At 51.3% G+C, this 20,309-nt stretch overlaps 9 protein-coding genes across 9 annotated transcripts; 6 read left to right on the top strand and 3 right to left on the bottom strand.

Moving 5' to 3' along the window:
- Nucleotides 1-265: 265 nt before the first annotated feature.
- P174DRAFT_516180 (thioredoxin reductase glit) lies at nt 266-1,432 on the top strand (the record flags this gene model as incomplete). The annotated part of the gene is made up of 4 exons (XM_024832297.1): nt 266-823; nt 882-893; nt 929-1,316; nt 1,361-1,432. Exons 1-4 carry the CDS (start codon nt 414-416, stop codon nt 1,430-1,432), a joined length of 882 nt encoding a protein of 293 aa, XP_024677562.1. The 5' UTR covers nt 266-413.
- A 528-nt stretch (nt 1,433-1,960) lies between these two features.
- P174DRAFT_446061 (hybrid sensor histidine kinase/response regulator) lies at nt 1,961-6,019 on the bottom strand. Its single transcript, XM_024828486.1, has 6 exons — nt 5,982-6,019; nt 2,809-5,933; nt 2,695-2,759; nt 2,467-2,660; nt 2,309-2,417; nt 1,961-2,255 (listed from the first exon to the last, which is right to left on the bottom strand). Exons 2-6 carry the CDS (start codon nt 5,652-5,654, stop codon nt 2,017-2,019), a joined length of 3,453 nt encoding a protein of 1,150 aa, XP_024677563.1. The 5' UTR covers nt 5,655-5,933; nt 5,982-6,019; the 3' UTR covers nt 1,961-2,016.
- Nucleotides 6,020-6,053: 34 nt separating this feature from the next.
- On the top strand, nt 6,054-6,493 carry P174DRAFT_446062 (uncharacterized protein). Its single transcript, XM_024828487.1, has one exon. It carries the CDS (start codon nt 6,111-6,113, stop codon nt 6,375-6,377), a length of 267 nt encoding a protein of 88 aa, XP_024677564.1. The 5' UTR covers nt 6,054-6,110; the 3' UTR covers nt 6,378-6,493.
- A 727-nt stretch (nt 6,494-7,220) lies between these two features.
- On the top strand, nt 7,221-8,029 carry P174DRAFT_516182 (putative nucleoside-diphosphate-sugar epimerases; the record flags this gene model as incomplete). Its single annotated transcript, XM_024832298.1, has 4 exons — nt 7,221-7,480; nt 7,530-7,744; nt 7,798-7,943; nt 7,964-8,029. The coding sequence occupies 4 exons, from the start codon at nt 7,221-7,223 to the stop codon at nt 8,027-8,029; spliced, it is 687 nt and encodes a 228-aa protein (XP_024677565.1).
- Nucleotides 8,030-8,530: 501 nt separating this feature from the next.
- Nucleotides 8,531-8,925, top strand: P174DRAFT_446063 (uncharacterized protein). Its single transcript, XM_024828488.1, has one exon. The coding sequence runs from the start codon at nt 8,550-8,552 to the stop codon at nt 8,835-8,837; it is 288 nt and encodes a 95-aa protein (XP_024677566.1). The 5' UTR covers nt 8,531-8,549; the 3' UTR covers nt 8,838-8,925.
- Nucleotides 8,926-10,444: 1,519 nt separating this feature from the next.
- P174DRAFT_379470 (putative GABA permease) lies at nt 10,445-12,259 on the bottom strand (the record flags this gene model as incomplete). Its single annotated transcript, XM_024822919.1, has 6 exons — nt 10,445-11,226; nt 11,282-11,662; nt 11,726-11,808; nt 11,865-11,978; nt 12,035-12,105; nt 12,158-12,259. 6 exons carry the CDS (start codon nt 12,257-12,259, stop codon nt 10,445-10,447), a joined length of 1,533 nt encoding a protein of 510 aa, XP_024677567.1.
- Nucleotides 12,260-13,270: 1,011 nt separating this feature from the next.
- P174DRAFT_516184 (uncharacterized protein) lies at nt 13,271-15,093 on the top strand (the record flags this gene model as incomplete). The annotated part of the gene is made up of 6 exons (XM_024832299.1): nt 13,271-13,468; nt 13,527-13,628; nt 13,676-13,894; nt 13,944-14,086; nt 14,141-14,546; nt 15,073-15,093. The coding sequence occupies 6 exons, from the start codon at nt 13,271-13,273 to the stop codon at nt 15,091-15,093; spliced, it is 1,089 nt and encodes a 362-aa protein (XP_024677568.1).
- Nucleotides 15,094-15,171: 78 nt separating this feature from the next.
- Nucleotides 15,172-17,342, bottom strand: P174DRAFT_379631 (putative phenylalanine ammonia-lyase; the record flags this gene model as incomplete). Its single annotated transcript, XM_024822929.1, has 3 exons — nt 15,172-17,003; nt 17,050-17,156; nt 17,212-17,342. The coding sequence occupies 3 exons, from the start codon at nt 17,340-17,342 to the stop codon at nt 15,172-15,174; spliced, it is 2,070 nt and encodes a 689-aa protein (XP_024677569.1).
- Nucleotides 17,343-18,024: 682 nt separating this feature from the next.
- Nucleotides 18,025-19,999, top strand: P174DRAFT_464700 (uncharacterized protein; the record flags this gene model as incomplete). Its single annotated transcript, XM_024830434.1, has 6 exons — nt 18,025-18,130; nt 18,678-19,156; nt 19,185-19,429; nt 19,523-19,684; nt 19,710-19,858; nt 19,896-19,999. 6 exons carry the CDS (start codon nt 18,025-18,027, stop codon nt 19,997-19,999), a joined length of 1,245 nt encoding a protein of 414 aa, XP_024677570.1.
- Between the last annotated feature and the right edge of the window lie 310 nt (nt 20,000-20,309).

Below are 20,309 nucleotides of genomic sequence, written 5' to 3' on the forward strand. Positions count from 1 at the left end.
ACGGGCACGTTCCTGAATTTTCCGGCGTCGTCTGACACGACGCTCAGTACGATGGTGGATCTTGGGTATGCCAATGGAGGGCCGATTGCCATGCAGGATCTGATGATACGACTGCGGGGCGTTTTTGCTATGTTTATCTGTAGTGCGTCATACTCTGTAACACAATGCGACACTAGATGTAGTCACCTTTATATCACTTGATCCAGGGGTACCTTTGCAAAAAGGCTTCATCTTCACTCTCCCATGGCGAAGGATCCCCGATTGATCTGTAGACAAGTGTTTATATAGAAGCATCGGGTTGTACCAACGCTGGTTCGGGACTTGGTCGGGGATCTGTTACCATCTTCCTACGTCATCTATATAATGACGATCTCCAACAATCAGACACCATCTGCTCCACTCACCCGCACAACATGGCTACATACGACGCCCTGATCATCGGCTCCGGACCGGCCGGTCTCTCCATCGCTCTGGGGCTAAGCCGTATCCACCGCCGAGCCGCCATCTTCACCAAACCCGGCGGCGCAGGCTTCCGCAACGCAGGGGTCCACGAGATGCACAATGTCCTGGCACAGGATACCACCCCGCCAGCGGAATTCCGGCGCATCGCAACAGAGCAGATCAAGGCGTACGGGACGGTCGACTTCCTCGAGGCGGAGATCGTCGCCATGAAAGCATACGCCCAGGACGGCGCAGCCAATACCTTCCACGTAACGGCCGCCGATGGCCGGACCTTGCAGGGCCGGAAGCTGGCGTTGGCAATGGGGTGCATCGACGTGTTCCCTGAGATAGAGGGGTATGCGGAGAACTGGCCGCAGAATATGTAAGCTAGCTGCAAGCTACTTTGCCTCTCTCCTGACGATGGCGCTAATCCCCGCTAGCTTCCAGTGTCTGTTTTGCGATGGGCATGAGCGAGCGCATCTGCCAGGGGGATATTGACTTTCCCGCAGCCGATGTATGCCCACTTGGCGCAGATGATGCTTCTCCTTGTGACGCCTACGTCTGGGCCAGTGACTATCTTTACGGACGGGCCGGCGGCAGACGATGAGGCGACGAAGGCTGCAATGGAGAAGGTCAACGCGCTGCAGTGTAGAGTTGAAACAAGAAGAATTCTCCGACTGGTGCCTGTGCCTGCGCCTGACATAGGTGTTAGGGTCGTTCTAGAAGGCGGCAAGGAGTATAAGATGGGATACCTTGCGCACAAGCCGCGGACGATCCTGGCGGGACTAGACATGATTGCACAGCTTGGCTTGGAGATTGAAGACGACCCGACCCTGGGACAGAGCGTCAAGGTCGATCAGCTGTTTTCGACGACTGTCAGGGGGTTTTTGTTGCGGGGGATGCGGCGACTCCGATGAAGGTTGTTGCTAATGCGATGGGGAGTGGTAAGTCTCCCTCTCCTGTTTCATTTACCTTGTTGACAGGCGACTAGGGTCCACCGTTGCAGCTGGTATCGTGCAGCAATTAGTCGCAGAAGATATGGAGCTCCTCCTAGCAGGAAAGAAAACAGTTTAGAATCAAACCCCCTTGGAACTTAATCCCTCTGCCCCCTAGCAATAAACCCCCTCCGACCAAACCAATACCCTAACATGGTAAACCTCAACGGCCGCTCAAATGATCTAGTCGGTGCGGTGCGTGGACGCGACATCGCTAGAATGATGTTAGTATGTAGTGTATTCTGGACGTATTCTCTTTCTTACTTGAAGTGGGTGCGGTTGGTTGCTGTTAGGTCGCTCATGTTGGCAGGTGGACTGTGTTCTATACGATAAAGTGAAGGGGGATGGCAGGTCTGTCTTATATGTGCGAGGTGACTACCCTGGGATCCCCTCGCATATTGTCTACACATGACTAACAGTAACAAGTACTCATGTATCAGTCATATGATGGGATTTACTCAGAAACGGACTATAGCACTTCTGTATCCTTGAATGATGATCAATGCATAACTATATGCCTATACCTGTCCAATGCCCATAATATACATCCCAACGCCATACGTAACTCATGACTCATAAACTAATTTTTCAACACGTCCTTTCCATCGGACAAATTGCGCAGAATCTCCTTGAGCTGCTTCAGCGGCGTAGGTTTTGTCAGGAACAGATTCACCCCGCTTATCATGGCCTCGTGCTGCATTGACGCGGAGAGGACGGCAGTCAGGATAACAATAGCGGTCGCGGGACGCTTATTCTTTCGTTCGAACGCGCGCATCTGCCGCGTGGCCGTGAGGCCGTCCATAACCGGCATGGAAATGTCTGCAGACAGACGGTTAGAAACTGAGAATGGAGAGCGATCGAGGACGACTAACCCATGACGACTGCGTCGTATGTACCCGCCTTGAACTTTTCCACGGCCTCGAGCCCGTTCTTTGCCGTGTCGTAGGTGAAGCCGGCGGTTTTGACGCACATTTCGATGATCTATTCGCGTTAAGAGGTTTGACAAGATCGCGGGTCAAGTTGTACGTACCTTGAGGTTGACTTGGTTATCCTCGACGAGAAGGACATTCTTTGTTCCTTTCCGGTCATCCTGCCCACTGGCGTTCTGCTGCCCGGATTCACCGTTAACCGCTCGTCCAAGGACAGGCTCTAGCACCCGATCTTTCTCGCCGTTCACCCGGCCCTCGAAAATTTTATCCGTGCCCGGGGCGCGTCCTCCGCGGGCTGCACGGGCGAGGGCAGTCTCCGGGGGAAGAACTGCTCGATCGCTCTGGCTGGCCCATACAATGCTCAAAGGCGGTGGCTAGCGTTTTCGGGCTCACCCTATTGCTATTAGCAACGCACATAATTTTTTTGTGTGGAAAACACTTACGGTTGGGTGAGGAAAATGACCGAATCCTCGACGCTCTCCCCTAAGGTCTTCCAGCTACTTGTTCGGGCGGAGAGGACAATCAACGGAAGAGCAGGCTGGATCTCGCCGCTGTCTGGCTTGGGCTCGTTCGAGCCTTCGATATAGTAGTTCCGGTACTCGTGTTCCGTCACGATGGCAAAGTCCGGCTTGGTCGAATCGAGCTTGTCAGGGGACAGGACGCGGAGTCCGAACCAGCCGGAGACCATGCGCCCGAGGCTGTTGCGGATGCGGTCGAAAATCCGAGGGTCGAATCCCAGGTCGCCCAACTTGGAGCTGCGCGTGAATAGTGAAACCGTCATACCGCTCAGCTGCTCCTTCAACGGCGCAAATAAGTGAGGGGAGGGAGGACTGGACACCTCGGGTGGTTCGATAGGCAGTACAACATCGACATCCGTTCCCTTGCCCACTTCACTGGTAAACTTGATCTGTCCCTTGAGTGACTTGACGATTTGATGGACGAGATGCAGCCCGACTCCCAGGCCTGGAGAGGTCGTGTCCTCCTGTAGAAAAGCGCTGTAGAGATGATTTGTGAGAAAGTCCTTGGACATGCCACGGCCCGAGTCACTGAACGTCAGACGGATAGCTGGCGTTTTCTTGCCATCCACCAGCAAGGTATCGCGTCTCATCCGCAGCCGGATGAAGCCCGCCTGGGTGTATTTGAGAGCATTACCGAAGAGATTCATGACGACTCGGCGCCAGGCACCGGCATAGACACTAAACCGCCAGCTGTCCTGCCACTCTATATCGACGATCGTGATGAGACGGTTCTTCGGGCCGAGATCCTCCTTCTTGGCCAGCGCGTCAGTATCCCCATTTGCGCCCCGCCGCTGGTACTCTGCGCCGGCAAGAAGACCCTCCACAACTTCTTGCACCAGCACGCTGAGGTTCTCGTCCTGAAGAGACCCTGGCACGACACTCTGGGGCTTGGACACGTCGCTCCCTTGCGCGGTAGCCTTCTCCGATGGACGCGGCCGAGTGAGCGTATTGATCTTGGCGTAATCCAGGAGGTGGTTCAATGTGTCCAGCAATGTGCGGCCGCAGCTGTAAACTGTTTCAATGAGGGACCTCTGAGCGTAGCTATTGACCATTTCCTGCAGCAATTCGGCCGTGCCCAACAGCCCATGCAGAGGCGACCGCAGCTCGTGCGAGATGGACGAGATAAAATCGCTCTTGGCTCGGTCAGCGGCCTCCAAGTCCAACCGGGACACCTCGGCCATGACAGTGTTGCTAAAGGCAGCCAGGTACGTCAAGTCCTTGGGTTCCGACAACACTCGGCCTGGGTCATTGGTCCATACCACGCAGACGGTGAACCAGCGGCCCCGCTGAAAGTCCCAGACGGGATAGACGGCGATACATCGCGCATCCGGGAGTACCTTCATCATTTTCTTGATGTCCATGGTCTCCTGCTGGATATCCTTCTTTTCCGGCTCGGTCGACATTGCGCCGCGGCTTCCTGTCCGGGAGTAATTCATTTCATCGGCGAGCCCTTCGTAGCTCAGAGAGATGGACCCATCTTCCTCGATATGGAAGATCTTACCCCGGGGATACTGGTCGATGAGATGGTTAATGAAACTACCCGATAGCGAGACGTAATGGCTGTCGTTCATGCTGACTCCTGCCTCGGAGGTGGTCGAGGTATAATGACCGAGCACGAGACTTCGGGACTGCGAGTCGTCATCGGAAGTCTCGGTATCGGAACGGGACTCGGGGTTGGACATCGATAGGGAAGCCTGCTCCTCTGCGCCGGCGGTGTCCAGGGATTGCTGGCCATTGTAAGCTTCAGAATTATCAAGTTTAGACTTGGTGAATCCCACTGTCTGCCGCCGTGCGTACACGCTGGCGTCGATGAACATGGCGCCTTCGACGTCGAGGGCCTGGTAGATCATCGACGCCGCGCGGTTGACGACGGACCGGACGTTGGTGGGCGCTAGAGAATCCTGCAGTTGGCTAGTGGTCGGGGAGAGCGTTGGCCGCTTCTTGTGACTCTTTTCGTCGGGCTTGCCGTCTTCCTCTTCTTCGTCTGCCTCGTGCTCCTCGCCACCTCGTTGGAACCTTTGGACGGGGGATCCATGCTTGTCGTGCCCGTGCTTTGAGCGAGGCTCTGGTATTTCTTCGTCCTGGTCCTGGCCAGCATCGTCATCGTTATCATCTTTGCCATCCTCGTCATCCTTCTCATGCTGGTTATCCTCATGATTAGACCCGGTGACCTGTAGCTTCTCCAATCTCTTGTTCGGAAGAGCCATCTGCCCCCCGTATTTCTTATCCCGCGCATCGCCACTGTCAAACCACTCATTCAGATCCGACTTGCCTTTGACGAACAACCCCAGCGCCCGCACCATCCGCTCTTCACGGTACTCCTCCCGCATCGCTCGCTGACACAGCAGATGATCCATGACGGTGGCCGAAAGCTCCTTGAGGAGATGTGCCTGGTCCTCAGTGACCCCATCCCGCGGCCGATCATCCAGCACCGCCAGACTCCCAATAACATAGTCATCTGGCGACGTGATCGGCACCGAGACATAAAACCTGTTGTGGGGATGGCCCGTGACCGAGGGATGATTCTTGAACCGGTCGTCGCTCGTCAAATCGTTAGCCACGAATATATCATTTCCGTCTTCGATAAACGACTTGACCGCATGATAGCACATGGTCACCTTCTGGCGTGGCAGCCGGCGCACCCCCAGCCACAGCGCATCCGCCCGGTCGCGACCGTCCACCGCCCGCAGACTTAGATCTGGTGTCGCCTCCGCCACCACATGCTGCATTGTCTTATCAAACAGGGAGATGAGAGCGCGCTGCGCGTGCATGCGGAGGGCGGCCAGCTGCGCAAAGACAGTGAGGACATTGTCGCGCGACACGTTCGGGTGTTGTCCGATCGACTGCTGGGCGAACTTTTCGGAGTCGGAGAAGCCCCAGTAGGGGAGGTAGCTACTCTGAATTAGTCGTGCGTGGTCAATATTAGAGGTCAAGCAAAAAATTGATTACAGGTGCATTTCTCGTTCGCGAGCGCCCTCGCGGTTAAAAGCATACTTGCGTGGACCGCCTTCGCGGCTTTGGTTTGAACTTGAACTGGCTGGCGAGTCCATCTATGGCTGTCAGCTCATTGATCTAGCGGAGTGACAGGTAAAACACACTCTAAATTAGCCTGGATGGTGCTATCGAGAGCGTCGAGTCATTTATACTCGCTCAATGGGAGCAATTGGAATGGTGTGTGTTGTGTTATTATGTGTAGAAAAAGAAAAGGATGGGCTGATTGTGATAAGATGGCTGCAGCCGCTGGCGTCATAGGTGTCGCGCGATCGCTCGCAGACGGCGGCAGAACAGAGAAGAAGGCGGAATGGAGCAAGAAGTGTTCAACAGCAGATATGCAAAGTAACCAATGCCTATCTACTGTATACCGGTACCAGGGTACGATCGGCGGAGACCATAACAGACGATGTTATGCAGAAAACCGGAAACCAGCATCCCCTGCTTCTGATTCCTATGTACTATGTGCTCAGAGGACTCCGAGTCCTTGGTTGTTGGTATAGCCGTATAAGTTAAGTGTTTTTAGCAGATCAATCAGGATCTTGAGCTGACGTCATTAACCGCCCTTCCCCCTGGACGAACAGAGGCAGATCGACACGCCCAACTGCTGCAAAAGACGTCATTTCTGAGAGATATTTCCAGGCTGATTGATTGGATGTTGGGAGATGCCATCTTCAGGCAGTGCTTCACGTGTATTTCATCAACACAGAATATCCAGACTGAAGACATGGCAGCATAACTTAACAGCTCTAAAGTTGGAACAGTTCATTATTTGCTTAAATCATAATTATCATATAAGTCAGATGCACTATTCTCCGGCCTGTCGCTGGACAGCATAGGATACCTGATTGGTTATATGACATTCCGAATAGCTTCATGATAGCTTAGATAGGTAAGAGATGATATAATCTGTGATACCTAGGAATAAGCCCCTGGTAGTACCTTACAGGGTCGTAGGACGAGATGGTTGGTTCTTGTCTACAGAGTGCGCTGACAAAGTAAGAAGGTGACTGTCCACCAAAATATATAACAGAGCTGATCCATGAAAACCGGCGGATTACAGACCAGTGTTAATATGGATTGCGTTACTGTTACTACTACAAAACAAATGATAGTCCTGCATTTTTGATGAGTGCTTTCATTGATGCAAAGGAAGAAAAGCAGCCTCTCCTGTCGGCCAGACGGACATAGGTCATATATCAACTATCTCCGCTATAGCTCCGCAGTAAGCGTAAGCCGACACCATCTTCTGCCGCATATATTAAACAGTAATCCCCCATATTACTTACTCAATCCTACTTGAGAAAATCAAAACTGAAACTGAGTCGATTGAAGAATTGACAAACATGCATCTGATCCTAACCGGCGCCACAGGCCTGGTCGGCTCCGGTGTCCTCGACGCAATGCTGGCCATGAAAGAAGTCACCAAAATATCCATCCTAAGCCGACGGCCCGTCCAAATGGCCGAGGATGCTCATGACCCCCGAGTACAAGTCATCATCCACCCGGATTTTGAAACCTACGATCCAACACTCCTCTCCCAGCTGCAGGGTGCAACAGGCTGCGTATGGGCGCTTGGTATCAGCCAAACAAAAGTCAACAAAGAGTATATGTCTGCACCTTAATATGGAAAGAAAAACTACTGACAATAAAAGGGAGTACATCAAAATCACCAAAACCTACGCCCTGGAAGCCGCAAAAGCCTTCCACACTCTCCGCCCGCCAAATCAGCCCTTCCACTTCGTCTACGTCTCGGGTGCAGGCGCCACCACGCAGCCTGGCTTCTTCGCTTCACTCTTCGCTCGCGTCAAGGGCGAGACAGAGCTGGAACTCGCAGAGTTACGTCGCGAGACCCCACTGTTGAGGACGAGTTCCGTCCGGCCGGCGTTTATAGACCATGCGCACCATGATGCGATCAAAAAGTACACCCCCCGCGCCCTACGTATGAGACGCTGTTCCGGCCCCTGGGGCCTGTGTTTCGGGCGGCGATGCCGGGGCTGTGTAGTCCGACGGAGCAACTGGGGAGGTTTCTGACGGAGATGGCGATGGGGAGGTATGAGGATCGGTTGGTTGGGGGAAGGATGTGCAGATGGTCGGGGAGACGCCTATCCTTGAGAATACGGCGTTTCGGCGGTTAGCTGGGCTGAGTTCATGATGCGACTGTTGTAATATTGGTGTTAGTGGAGGTCGATTGTATATTAGAGTTGGCTAGCATGTACTTACCCTATGGCATTGACCTGCCTCTTAAGAAGAGTATCGTCTTATCTGCTGCGCGATTGCTCATAAGGCTGGGTAAAGTGAATTGTCGTACCAGACTTGGAGATGCTGTTAAAGAAGGTGACTGCACACCAGCGGTGCGAGGCAATGCCATCCCCGAACAATTAAAAAAAAAAAAAAAAAAAAAAGTTTTAGCAAGCGAACCACCGCCGCCATCACTCGAAACTGGGTGCTTTCTGCAAAGCCGGAGATGGAATCATGGAGTTCTTGGACAATAGCGGCACTATCAGCCGCCCTTTAGACGAGATGCGCACGTTACTGAACATTCGGACAGGAAATTGCATCTTGTGTCTGTCATCCGGAGCAGTAACTTCATCGCACAGTATCAAAAGCATGTCCGAGGCGAAGCTCATATGACACTCATGTCTGATGATCCGAGTTACACACATTTCAAAGAGATGACAACTCGCTTCCCAACCACCGCATCACCTACCGAAGCTGGCAATCGCTTGAGTCTCGACCTGTGTCTTGAACTCTTGAAGCCTCGAATGTTAACCATTCTACAAGATCGTATTTTCGGTGCGCTGGCTCTACTTGGAGGACTTGTGGAGAGAAAGCTTCCAGTCGACTACCGACTTCCCAATAGTGCACTCCAGGCCATTTTGTCATTTCTTAGGATTTGCGTTGGAGCTACAACGCCCTTCTTACACTGCGAAGTGCCCGTGAACCAAACATCAGATATCTAAGGGTCCATCCTGGATCCCTACTGGAGTAGGGAGGATTTTCCAGGATGGCCAGGGCCATCCAATGGAGGTAGCTTGGCAGGAGCGGGCGATTCAATGGCCTCAATTTCTCCTGATGGTGACGCCACTTATGTACGTGACAGATATTTCACCGGCAAAGACTGTCCATTCCAAGATTGCTCTTGACCATAACATTCTCTTGTCCCTTGAGACAGGGGGTCAGGGGCGGCTTCCTGGAGCTTACCCAGCAGCTATTGAGCCACTTGGCTATTGCCCCGACGAAGGAAGCGCGGACGGTAGTGAGGACTCCGAAGATTACAACGCTAATCTTTGCGAAGTCAGAACTGCGGTGCAAGACAGGAGAGCTGTTGTTGCACTGTTCGATCAAAGACAGCATCCTACGGAGTCAAAAGTCCCTGAAGCCCGGGCCTGGGTTCTGCTCCTTACTTCTGATGACGGGCATACTTGGCGACGGTGTGGTTGATGCGGACTGATGGATATGCAGCTGGGAAGTGCGAGGAAATGAGGAAGTTCCTAGTTGCGTAATCAAGCTTGCCGTCAATCATTCTGGGACAGGAGAATTGAAACCCGAGGGAGGCAAAACAAGAAGGGCATCCATCTCCTATGCAGCGGAGATGCGAACATCCCATTTCCTTGTCCTCACCAGTATGCTCAATGGAGTTTAGAGGGATCATCATGCAGCACTGACCCGCGGTGTCTACCGCTGAAGTTCATCTTCTTGTAGAATTGATACCCAATGTGGGTGAGCTGCCTCCGGAAAACCACATGTAACACGTCGATCTCAACTGTGGACGGCTAGCATCTAAGATGTGGCTAGAGATCAGTCTTAATTCATCAGGGATAGGTATGGATTAGAGCATAGATTAAGGCTCAAAGACGAACAAGGATCACAAAACTTGAATGCCTGGCAATGACTTTCGCTCGGGGAACTAGCCGATGGGAGACAAACAATCCCCAGCTCAGCCATTGAAAGGGAGCGAAATGGTACAGGACCGTCACAGGCTGAACAAAATTTATGCAGACTTCCACGTAGCGTACACCACGGACACTTGAGTTGCGACAGCGAGATACGAAGCTGTCGCAACTAAGTGGATTTTGCTAAGTATGTCAGCTGAACAAGTGGGCCGCGGAAACCAGTAGCATATAATAATGCAGTTGCAGTACATGGTAATTACTGTAGACAAGGAATAAAGTAAGCCCTAGTAGTGAGAATGCTCTCCAGGCAAAGGAACAGAATCCCAAATAATAAATTTCAGTGCGTTGGACATCCCGCACAGCTCACCTATGGATGAGCCCATGGACGGTTTGTTCATTCGCTGATGGACAGGAACGCTGCTGGATGGGAACTTAGACGGCATGTTGTTGAATGGATGTCCTCTTGACAGGATGCCCGCTTGAGTGCTTGTCAATCAAGGTCCATTAGATTACGCTCGAGGTAGTGCGCGGGGATTTCCCCCTGTTCTATGATAGGCATAAGGCGTTGAATTAACTCAGCTGCAATAGACGTTCGCACAAGTAGAACTGTCCACGAATATCAAACAGCATTTATATTAGGATATCGAATACTGGCATACTCGAATGCCAAAGACCTACTGCTGCTTCACAATCACCACGGGCCCAGAATACTCCTTCCGCCCCTTGACGAGGTACATGACGAGACTGATGATAAAGACGCCTCCGAAAATCACCACACTCCAGTTAAAGTTGTCCAGAGTCACCGATGTCTCACTAGGCCACAGGGACCAGAAAAGCGCAAAACAGCAGTAGAGCAGCCCGATGATATTCACCGCTAACCCGTATCGTCCCATATTCCACCGACGGGGCGGGAGAGTCTCAGGATGTCGGATCTTGCGGTAGATCACGCAGCTGATGGAGATGATGTAGGTGTACATCAGAGCTGCCACGTTGAGGGAAATGATTGCGTTGAATGCTGTCAATGATCCAATGTTGATGATGGAGAGGAGACAGCTGATGACGCAGGACAGGGCGATTGCATTCACGGGAATCTTGCGCTTTGGGTGAACCTTGGCGATCCAGGAGGCGAACGGGAGCCCCTTATCGCGAGCGAAAGCAAAGGTTTGGCGGGAGGTTGAGGCGTTGAACAGGATATTGCTGAAGATGACGGGTAGTAAAATGATTGCCGTCAGACCGTTTACTCCCGCTGTTGAGGTAGCGTTCTTGAAAACGTAGATAAAAGGAAAGCCAGTTGCATCGTCCAGGGCATCTTCCACGGATGGGATGGCGAAGAGGTAGGCAATCAGCAGTACGACTGCCATGACACCGTTGCTAAAATAGCCCCAGGCAATGGCCCTAGGCACATTTCGGCCTGCGTCTTTGACCTCTTCAGACATGTGAGCTGTAGCGTCGGAACCTACAGCATTATTAGATACATATCTTCGGGCGAGATCATGAGACGTGGTACATACTTAGAGAGCCATAGATTGCGGAGATTTGTCCGATCATGACGCTCAATCCCATGCTAGACCATCCTCCCAGATTTGTCCATCCGGTGATAAAGACAGCCTCGGCCGATTGATGGGGAGCCATGGCCCAGAGGACAATGACCACCACGGCCCAGGACAGAATATGCAGTATCATGAGGAGATTGTTAAGGAGGGGCATCAGATTGGCCGCATACACATTGAACACGTAGATCACCAGGATCATCGCAAAGACAAACAGCGTGCCCTGCCAGTTCTCCGCAACATACTCAGGATTGCGAACGCTGATTAGACCCTGGATAATGGTGCCGGTGAGAAAGGATCCCGAGGCGGATCCGGCTTGCCACGCTAATACAGACATCCAACCTACAGTGCAGAAACACGATCATCAGAGCGCGCTGGTTTTAATGCGGGCAGGGCGGAGCCTACCTGTAATATAGCTGAGGAACTTTTGGTATCTAGGAGACGCGAACTCAGAGACCCAATGGTACTGCCCACCCGAGGTTGGTGCCCTAACGATGCAGCAAGTCAGAGTTATTGACAGCAGACCAAATTAGAGGTGTCATACATAGACGCCATTTCCGACAGCGAAGCGATGATGAAGCCAAATCCGACAAATGTCCAGACATATGACCAGAACATACCCGCCAGGCCTCCGTTCTCCAAGCCCTGAGAGTTCGAGCTGTAACCGCAACCTCCGTCAGAATGCCCTGCGTCGTTGAATCGGAGACAACTCACATAAGGATAAACTCCCATGTTGCTTGAAGAACTGATGCAAAGCTCAATGCGGCCAAGGGTCGCAAGTTTCTCTTCCCAAAAGACGTTAGACAGCACCATGCTAGATTATGGCCGAGCAGTCACCTTGAGCTCTTGGACTTTTCCCATCCGTTGCATATCATTGTCATCGGACGCGGTCCCGGCTTCGCTAAGGCCCTTATGGTCAATTGGACCGTTATCGTCCATCTGAATTTCTTCTACAGCTGAGGCTTTGTTATGCATCTTCACAAGGCTCGGGCAGTCACTGTGAACCCTCTCAAATGAACAAATGGACCAACGGAAGGGTACAGCTATGGGGGAAGAGAAAAGAGCAAAAGAAGGAAAAGAGAATCGTTACCAGGCTGGACAAGGGGCAAGCTAGCGACGGAATTAAATCCTCCAATCTATTCTAAGTATTCGACTTCGGGGCCGAGATTGTCTTCAAATATGCGAGAGGGGGCCTATCACCAGATTAACTGGTGGGGACGCCGTCGATTCAAGGTCGATTTAACCGTGTCTGTTATCAAGAATTTTCCGTCCTACCATCAAGCTATTGTTGTGGATTCGTCGCCAGTGCAAAGTACAATCAAGTTTAATCAAAGAGATTCCTAGCACTCCCTTAGCGGAATCCTTGGTGCGCTGACCAAGTGGGGTGGTTGCTCCTCCGTCGTCAATATAGAGAAATGCATTACGACAAATGCCATCTCACAAAAGAGACTTCAAAATGGCTTAAGCCTTCAGAAAGTGATGGCAAAATGAAGAGACATGGACTTTCAGTATCAAACAATCAGGTGCTCAGTAATCCCGTCATTCTGATGCTTCATCAACATGGCTTGATGTGCACGATCTCGAACGCGCTACAGCAGACACCCTGGTCAGGAGAACGGAGACCAGTGCTGTTCTGGTCTTAGCGAGTAAGGCGACACTTTTCAGACCAATTTGGTCGGGGCGAGGATGCTAGATCGAAATTGTTGGCCAGTCATCCTGTTGGTATGATATTGCGTATGCAACACTGTGCAGGAGGCTAGACAAATCTAGTCCACGAACTTGTGTTATTGTATTGATAACGAATTTTTCTGACCCCTGCAAAAAATTTATCCTAGAAAGGGATAAACAGAAGAGACCATAGAAGGAAGCGCCTTTTGATATTTATTCTGTTGTTGGCTATGCCATGTCCTCTCCGGTGATCGTATTGAGCGTACTCCGTACATTCTCGTCATGTCGAGTCCTACAGCCTGGCCATCTGGTGTGAGCGCCCCTCTCACTGCCGAGAATAACAACAATCATAGCGCATTGATTGTTGTAATCACGGCGTTCTCTTTAGTGCTGGTGGTGGCCGCTCTGGCAGCGCGTGTCTTCTCTTCATATAAAAGGCATACCGTACAGCGCGATGACTTCTTATTTGGTATGGCTGTGGTATGTATTCAAATGGCAACTAGCATCAATAAAAGGATTCTAGGCTTATATTCACTAGATTCTCGCTTTCGCTCAAGTCTCGGTGGTTTTCACGCAGGTCCATTATGGCTGGGGGACTCGGACAGAGTTAACGGCGGCAGACACAGATCGAATGCTTAGGGTATGTGGTTATCTAGTGATCTCTGTCTCGTGATTCTCACCTGGAAGGCCGCTTATGCCGCCGACATTCTCTGCATTGTTGTCCTAGGACTCTCCAAGATCACCACCTCGATGTTTTACGAGGCACTCTTCTCACAAGTCCGGCATCTCGTGATCCAAGCAGTACTCGGGGGAGCGGTCGTCTGGACATTGGTGGCTATCATACTGCTAGCAGTGCGTTGTAGTCATGATCCATGGAACGACATCAGCGCGCAGTGCAAGGGGCTTGTATAATCTGACCCGTCCTCAGTACGGGCATATACTAACTGCTCAATAGCTTCCCCGGTGGCAAGCCATCACCGCGATGGACATAATCATCGAGATCCTGCTCTTCCTCTATTCAGCGCTAGCAATATACAAGGTCCGGATATCCACCAAGAAGAAATTCTTGGTCCTCTGCGCTTTGGGTTGTCGAATTTTGTGAGTCGCTCTCCGGCTTCCAATGACCCTTCCGCTGACCTTCCAATCTGCTAGACTCGTACCCCTCGCAGCGATCCGTCTCCACTATACCCAAGCGCAAATCGAGTCCGACGATCCAGTCCTCCGAGGAGCCTTTGCCACGGTGACAACCGAGCTATACCTTGCCATGAGCCTCGTCTGCTTAGTATCCGCCTTCCTCAAATCTTTCATGGCCGTCTACGTGGATGGAAATGGATTCGCGTACACAGAGAGTGCTTCTGCGTCGGTCTCAAAGTCGAGGGTACAAGCCTCGGCGGACAGTGTTACTCGCAAGATCCGTCGCCGGACATCTGCCGGGGTCAATCAGCTTAGTGGCTGGGAACTGATGGAGGATGCGTCCGCTAAGCAATCGGACTTCAATCAAGGATGGAAGATCATGAAAACTGTGCAGCTTGACATTCAAGACGAACCTATGGAGCTTGTAAATACCAAGGAGCCTCCGCGTGCAGCAGTGTCTGATAGGACATGAATGCATACATGGATTGTCAAGATCTTAGTTATAGGTTAATGTCAGACATGTCGCCTGGCAACATTCTTTATGCTGGCCTTTAGTGAACTCCACGCTGAGACAAATGCTTTGCATCCAATGAACAACTCGGAATTTTGCCCTGGAGAAAAGACTGACCAAGTCACCCCACAAAGGGTGAGTATGTACGTAATACGACAGCCGGGACTCGGGAATATACCCTAATCGTTCATTCTAGCAGACAAGGCTGACTAAAATTATCGAGTACGTATACTCCTTTAATTGACTTTTCAGGCTCGTATCAGCCTACTCTCTTAGTTAAGACTACTCGCACCGCCTTAAAGTCTGCTGTTTGGTGATTGAACGGCTGCTTCTTGGAACACGGGGGAAGTACCAGGCAGTGCCCGGCTAGTATACTGGATAGGTCCTCGCTAGCATATATGTCACTATATTCCCGCGGAGAATTGAATCAATTTTCAAGGAACCGGAGCCTATACTCTAGACCGTGCAGAATGCATCTGGTAGTAGACGTTCTCCGGATCGTAGCCTCCACCACTCCGATAGCCAGTTTTCCGCCCAATCACAAGTCCAGGCCGTCCATCACATCCAGTAGCAGCCTCGCCATCTCTTCACTACGAATTGCAGCGTAGATCCGACTGACGTAGGTTCCAATGGTTCGTTTTGGCCCCTCTCCATCTTCTTTCCTGTTGAATGTGGGGTGGTCTTGGATGCCCTGGTGAAATGGCACCTGCAGCTTGTCCCGTACAAAGCGGTAGACTCGTTCTGTCCTCTCGCTCAGGTATTGAGGAGTTGGCCTAGTCTGAGTAAAGCTATCGAGCGTCTTGCGATGGGAGTCCTTCAGAATGGCAAGGAGTACGTCCTTCCAGCGTCGAATGGGTTCCCAGCATTCCTGGTGAGAAAATCCCATGTCGTCCATGCTCACCATGTACCCCAGGCAGTCACCGGAAACCTGGGTACATTTTGTCTGTAGGTCTAAACGGTTCCATTCTAACCACGAAGCCCGAATAAATGACCATACTGGGTCAAATCTCCGGCCACTCGAAGTCCCAATATGGCCGAAGAGGTCGTGAAAGGACGCCTCGCATGCTGCCTTTGCAGTGTTGAAGAACTCCACTTGCATGGCCCGCAGGTCTAATGCCTGGCAGACTATGTATAGGTGTGCGGCACACATCATGGTCAGGACATCCACGCATTCCGCTGTGTACCGCGCGGAGAGAAGGGCTAGTGAGTTGACTGACTGGTTGCGCATCTCCGCAGAATGGATATTGCTGACTACCGAGTTTGCCAGAAAGCCAAGTTCCGAGCAATATGCGGCCATGTTGATATCAAGCCCTTTGGCTGTGAATGAAAGACTGGGGTCCCCAACGCACAGATTGGGAGACAGCCCGTTGTTAAGCACCGGATCCACCATCTGTTGAGACTGTGCGAGTAACAACTTTCCTAGCATGAGCAGCGCTGTTCGCGTTTTCTCCATTGCAGATGTGATGACTGCAGCTTGAAAATTCCCTCCATGATGGCAGGTGTTCTCTTGTGCATCAAAGAGGGGGTTGTCTGTGCTGGAATTGAGCTCGATGCTCACCTGGCTCTCTGCTGCCATTAGATCCTCCAGCTGCGGCCCAATCCACTGCGGTGCGGTGCGCAAGTCGTAGCGATCCTGCGCCAGGCTCACTATCAGCCCTTCCATCCCAGAACAGAGTTTCGAGCCGCAGAGGAATCCCCGCATATTGCGTGCTACCTCGCGTTGACCAGGGTGCGGGCGACAGGTCGATATAAACTCGTGGTAATTATTCACAGTTCCCTGGAGAGCCTCGGTGCTCATGGCAGTCAGGATCTCAGTCAAGACCGCCAAAATATGGCTGTCATGGACAACCAGTGCAGCGGCGCTACTACTTGGAGCGGTACCATTCATCAAGCCTAGTCCTTCCTTTCCCTGTAGCTCAAATGGAGTCATCCTAACACGCCTTAGCGCCTCGTCGGCGTTGATAACCTGGAAGTTTTCGCCATCCTTCGTCTTGACCAGGATATCAGGATTACCCTCCACCAAACCGCCCAGATAGGAGAGTGGACTTAGATCTCCAGACGCAGAGATGCTCCCACGGTGGGGTACAAGTGGCAAAATGCCGTGTGCAAGCGCCTCCATTAGAAAGTTTGCGAGTTGCATCCTGACTCCGCTATGCCCTCGAAGGAGGGAATTGCAGCGCACGACGACCATTCCCCGAACGGTCTCGTCTGGAAGACTGTACTGTCCTGCGGCAGAGTATCTCCCAGGCATGCCATTTTGGGAGTGTTCCAGCAAGATTCCGCAGTGCTGGTGCTGAAAGGCAGAGTATTGGAGCGTCGAGAGCTCGTTCGTCCTAGTGTAGGAGGTTCCGCCGACGCCAGTATTTACGCCTGGCTGCATTAGAATGAGGCCGTAATGAAAGCAAAGGACTAATACCGTATATTTTGTGCCCCTTATCAATATAAGATCGCAGAGTATCGACACTGGCCTGCATACGGTTCCTTACGGCGTCGGTTTGATCAATGGAAACTCGGGTCGAATGCCTTGAACGCAAAGTCAATTATCACAACCAGCACGTCGTTGCACAGTTCCTAGAACACTTGCCTGGCAATTGAAACCAGTTGGGCAATGCTCAAACTCTGTCCGTCGATTTTGACTTCATCGTCGCTTTCCAAGGTTGAGAGGAATATCTGCAAATGTTGCTTAACTTGACGTAAATGGCTGGCCATTTCTGGTAGAAACTAATAATCCTTGTCATACGTGAATCCAACTGCAGTGCCTTGGACAATGATTGAGGTCAAGTGCGAGAAGATAAATAGAGAGGGGCCCGCCAATGACGAGTGTTTTTCCTGGCTATCGCTGCAAACGGAAGGAGGCATATAGAGCATTATGACGTATGTATGTTTCAGACTTTTTACAGTGGCAACCTAAATCCTTTGCGGTAGTTTCTACTGCTTCTCTTCATCTTATGTCTGATATCAAATCCAATACCGCTAGACGGAAAAGGTTTCCGGACTATGTACCTCTTCATATATCCATAGCAACAGTAATCACATTGTGACATCCAGAGCATCCAGTACTACTCACCAGGCCCCCGTGCAGAGTGGATTCCGTCATCATTGAAGCGATATACCGACCCAGCGTCACTTGGAATCCGGACCGAGATCTTGATCATCAATGCTCTACATATGGAGATGGAAGTATCTACATGAGATCAGTCACATGTACTATGACATATGTAAGTGAAACGAATATAGATATATATAACCCAATTCCACAGCAGTCCTCTACCACGTCACCGTAGCCCTAAAGCCCGTCTTCATCCGGTCTATGATGTATTCTCGGACTCCAGCTTAACAGTCTGAGAGGCACTCCCTTAGCCTCCGGAATGTAGCTTTAATCTTCAGTACCATGTCTCAGTCTCGGTCATTCTCCGGCATTCCTACTGTGGCTCTACATACCACAAGGTTCCTGCTTAGGAATGCTCAAGGGGTGCAATCCAGCCACCCGGACTACCGTATGTTGAAATATCTAGTTAGTTGGGAGATCTCGGTCAGCCTCATCTTCGTATACAGAAAAATACGAAGCTTGTAGACCTGACTCCTCAGGGCCTACTTTTTGTACATTTTATACCGTCTCAACCACAGGATCCACATGTGATGTTTTACAACCAGCATTATTATACCTAGATACGCCTCTTCATTATATCTATCTGGTTATGTCTAAATACTCTCTAAATCTCCGATTAATCTTATACGTGGGTAGGGATACGGTTGTGTATACAAAGTTCACCTATACAATATAGGTCGACTATAACACTTTGCCTAAAAATTGTAAATTCATATTAAATCCGACACTAAAAAATATATATAGTTATTTGCAGGCCATCTAGACATGTTGAAGATAGCTACTTGTAAGAATATGGCTTCAAGGTTCATCATGATCCCAACCTTTGGGGTGACGATGTAGCATAGGCCGCAATAAAACACGCCCACAGCGGATGAGCGACGCGAAGATCTCCTACGATAATCCGACATGTCCGAGACGCAGCACGACCGAGGAAGAAACGGACAACCTTCCTGTGGAGATCATTCTTACCATCGGCAGTCATGTCCCTGACATAGACGACAGACTCCGATTGCTTCAAGTATGCCGACGTTGGCGAGTGCTGTTCCTTGAGCTCGCATACAACCACGTCAGTTTCGAGGGGTCTCAAATCGAGCCCCTGACGAAAGTGATGCTGGCCAACCTGCGGATAGGAGCAGGTATCCGTAATCTGTCAGTTGGATGGTGGCATTCATACATCGATTACCACCCGCAGCAAAGGGAAAGTGATGACAATCTGCAAGGAAAAGCGGAGGAGCTGGTAGGGAAAATTAGCAGATCGCCAGAGGAGCAGAAAGATTGGATTGATCCTATCGGAGCTGGAAATCAGGAAGCATGGCCTGCTGTTCTTCTTGCCTCAGTGCCGAATCTCGCCACGCTCTCTGGGCGATACTGTGTACACGCGCCGAGAGTGACGCTGGTTGTTGCTCGGGCTGCAGTCGTTTGGCACCAGGCCGGTCCTGCAGCGGCTAGAGACGCTTGATATCACCTCCGACGATACGAAGGACGTCTATCCGCACTGGCAGATTCTGCCATTCTTCCACCTGCCATCGCTTAGGGATGTGAACTTGGGCGCCGTGAAGGAATACAGAGAATGGACCAGACTGGAGCACCCGGCTGTTGCTTCCGGTTCAGGCACGGCGCCCGTGGAACCGCTCATTTTAGAATCCCACTCTAATGGAAGAAAAGGAATGGCGGAGTTTATCACCTGGTGCGCCAACCTTAAATAATTCAAATACCAGCATGACGACACAGAGGCCTGGGGCGACTCATATGTTGTTTTTCAACCTCGGAAGTTCTACAGGGCTCTGCTGACGCAGAAACATAGCCTTGAGGTCCTGCATCTGAGCGACAATGGCGACGTGGAGGGGGCTGCGTTAGATGATTTAAGCGAGGATGAGGACGATGACGGCCACGAGGCATATGACTTGCAGAATTCAGCGAGCTGCAGGATCTTCGCATCCGCGTCCAGAACCTTCTCACTACCATAGCCGCGATCAAGGGGAGTCCGTAGTGCTCAAGGGCATCCTACCTCCCAGCTTGAAGTCGCTACATATGTCCGAATGCTCAGGGATACACTGCGCAGTGCTCGTGCCTAATCTGCAAGGTGTTCTTGCTCATCATCAGGAGAAGTTCTCTAGTCTAGAACGAACAGCTCTCTGTCGCGGCCGGGGTAGCCGAACTCGTACCTGATCCGCAGAACCCGGGTTGTTATTTGGGTCAGATTCGGGTTGCGGAGTCATTCAGGAAGATGCTTGTGCTTGTTGAGGCGAATGTGTGACGGAGTGGGTGTAAAATTCGAAGTGACGCTGGATCATTTGTATTACATGGCCAGTGGCACACCACACCGTTTCTTTTTCTAGCAACTGAATTAGAATTCTACTTTTCATTGAGTTCAACGCGGATATCACCTCTCAACCAGACACAGGAGGCAAACGGATATTGTACAGCCAGAGTAAGATATGCGCAAGACTAACCCTAAAGGGCAATGCCAGTATCATATGTAAGACATGCAAGGTCCCAAGATTAAGTTAGCTTTGCGCAGTTTTCGGGGATCAGATTCTCGTGTCCAATGGCAGTGCGTGCAACGG

This window comes from Aspergillus novofumigatus (genome assembly GCF_002847465.1).
Source record: "Aspergillus novofumigatus IBT 16806 chromosome Unknown P174scaffold_11, whole genome shotgun sequence".
NCBI lineage: Eukaryota > Fungi > Ascomycota > Eurotiomycetes > Eurotiales > Aspergillaceae > Aspergillus > Aspergillus novofumigatus.

Coding starts and splice junctions, on each gene's coding strand:
- P174DRAFT_446061 (XM_024828486.1), bottom strand. CDS start 5,654: ATGCACGCGCAGCGCGCTCTCATCTCCCTGTTTGATAAGACAATGCAG. Junction 2,661..2,694: donor CCAGCCAGAGCGATCGAGCA/GTTCTTCCCCCG, acceptor TCGCCCGTGCAG/CCCGCGGAGGACGCGCCCCG. Junction 2,418..2,466: donor ATAACCAAGTCAACCTCAAG/GTACGTACAACT, acceptor TAACGCGAATAG/ATCATCGAAATGTGCGTCAA.
- P174DRAFT_446062 (XM_024828487.1), top strand. CDS start 6,111: ATGGCTGCAGCCGCTGGCGTCATAGGTGTCGCGCGATCGCTCGCAGAC.
- P174DRAFT_446063 (XM_024828488.1), top strand. CDS start 8,550: ATGACAACTCGCTTCCCAACCACCGCATCACCTACCGAAGCTGGCAAT.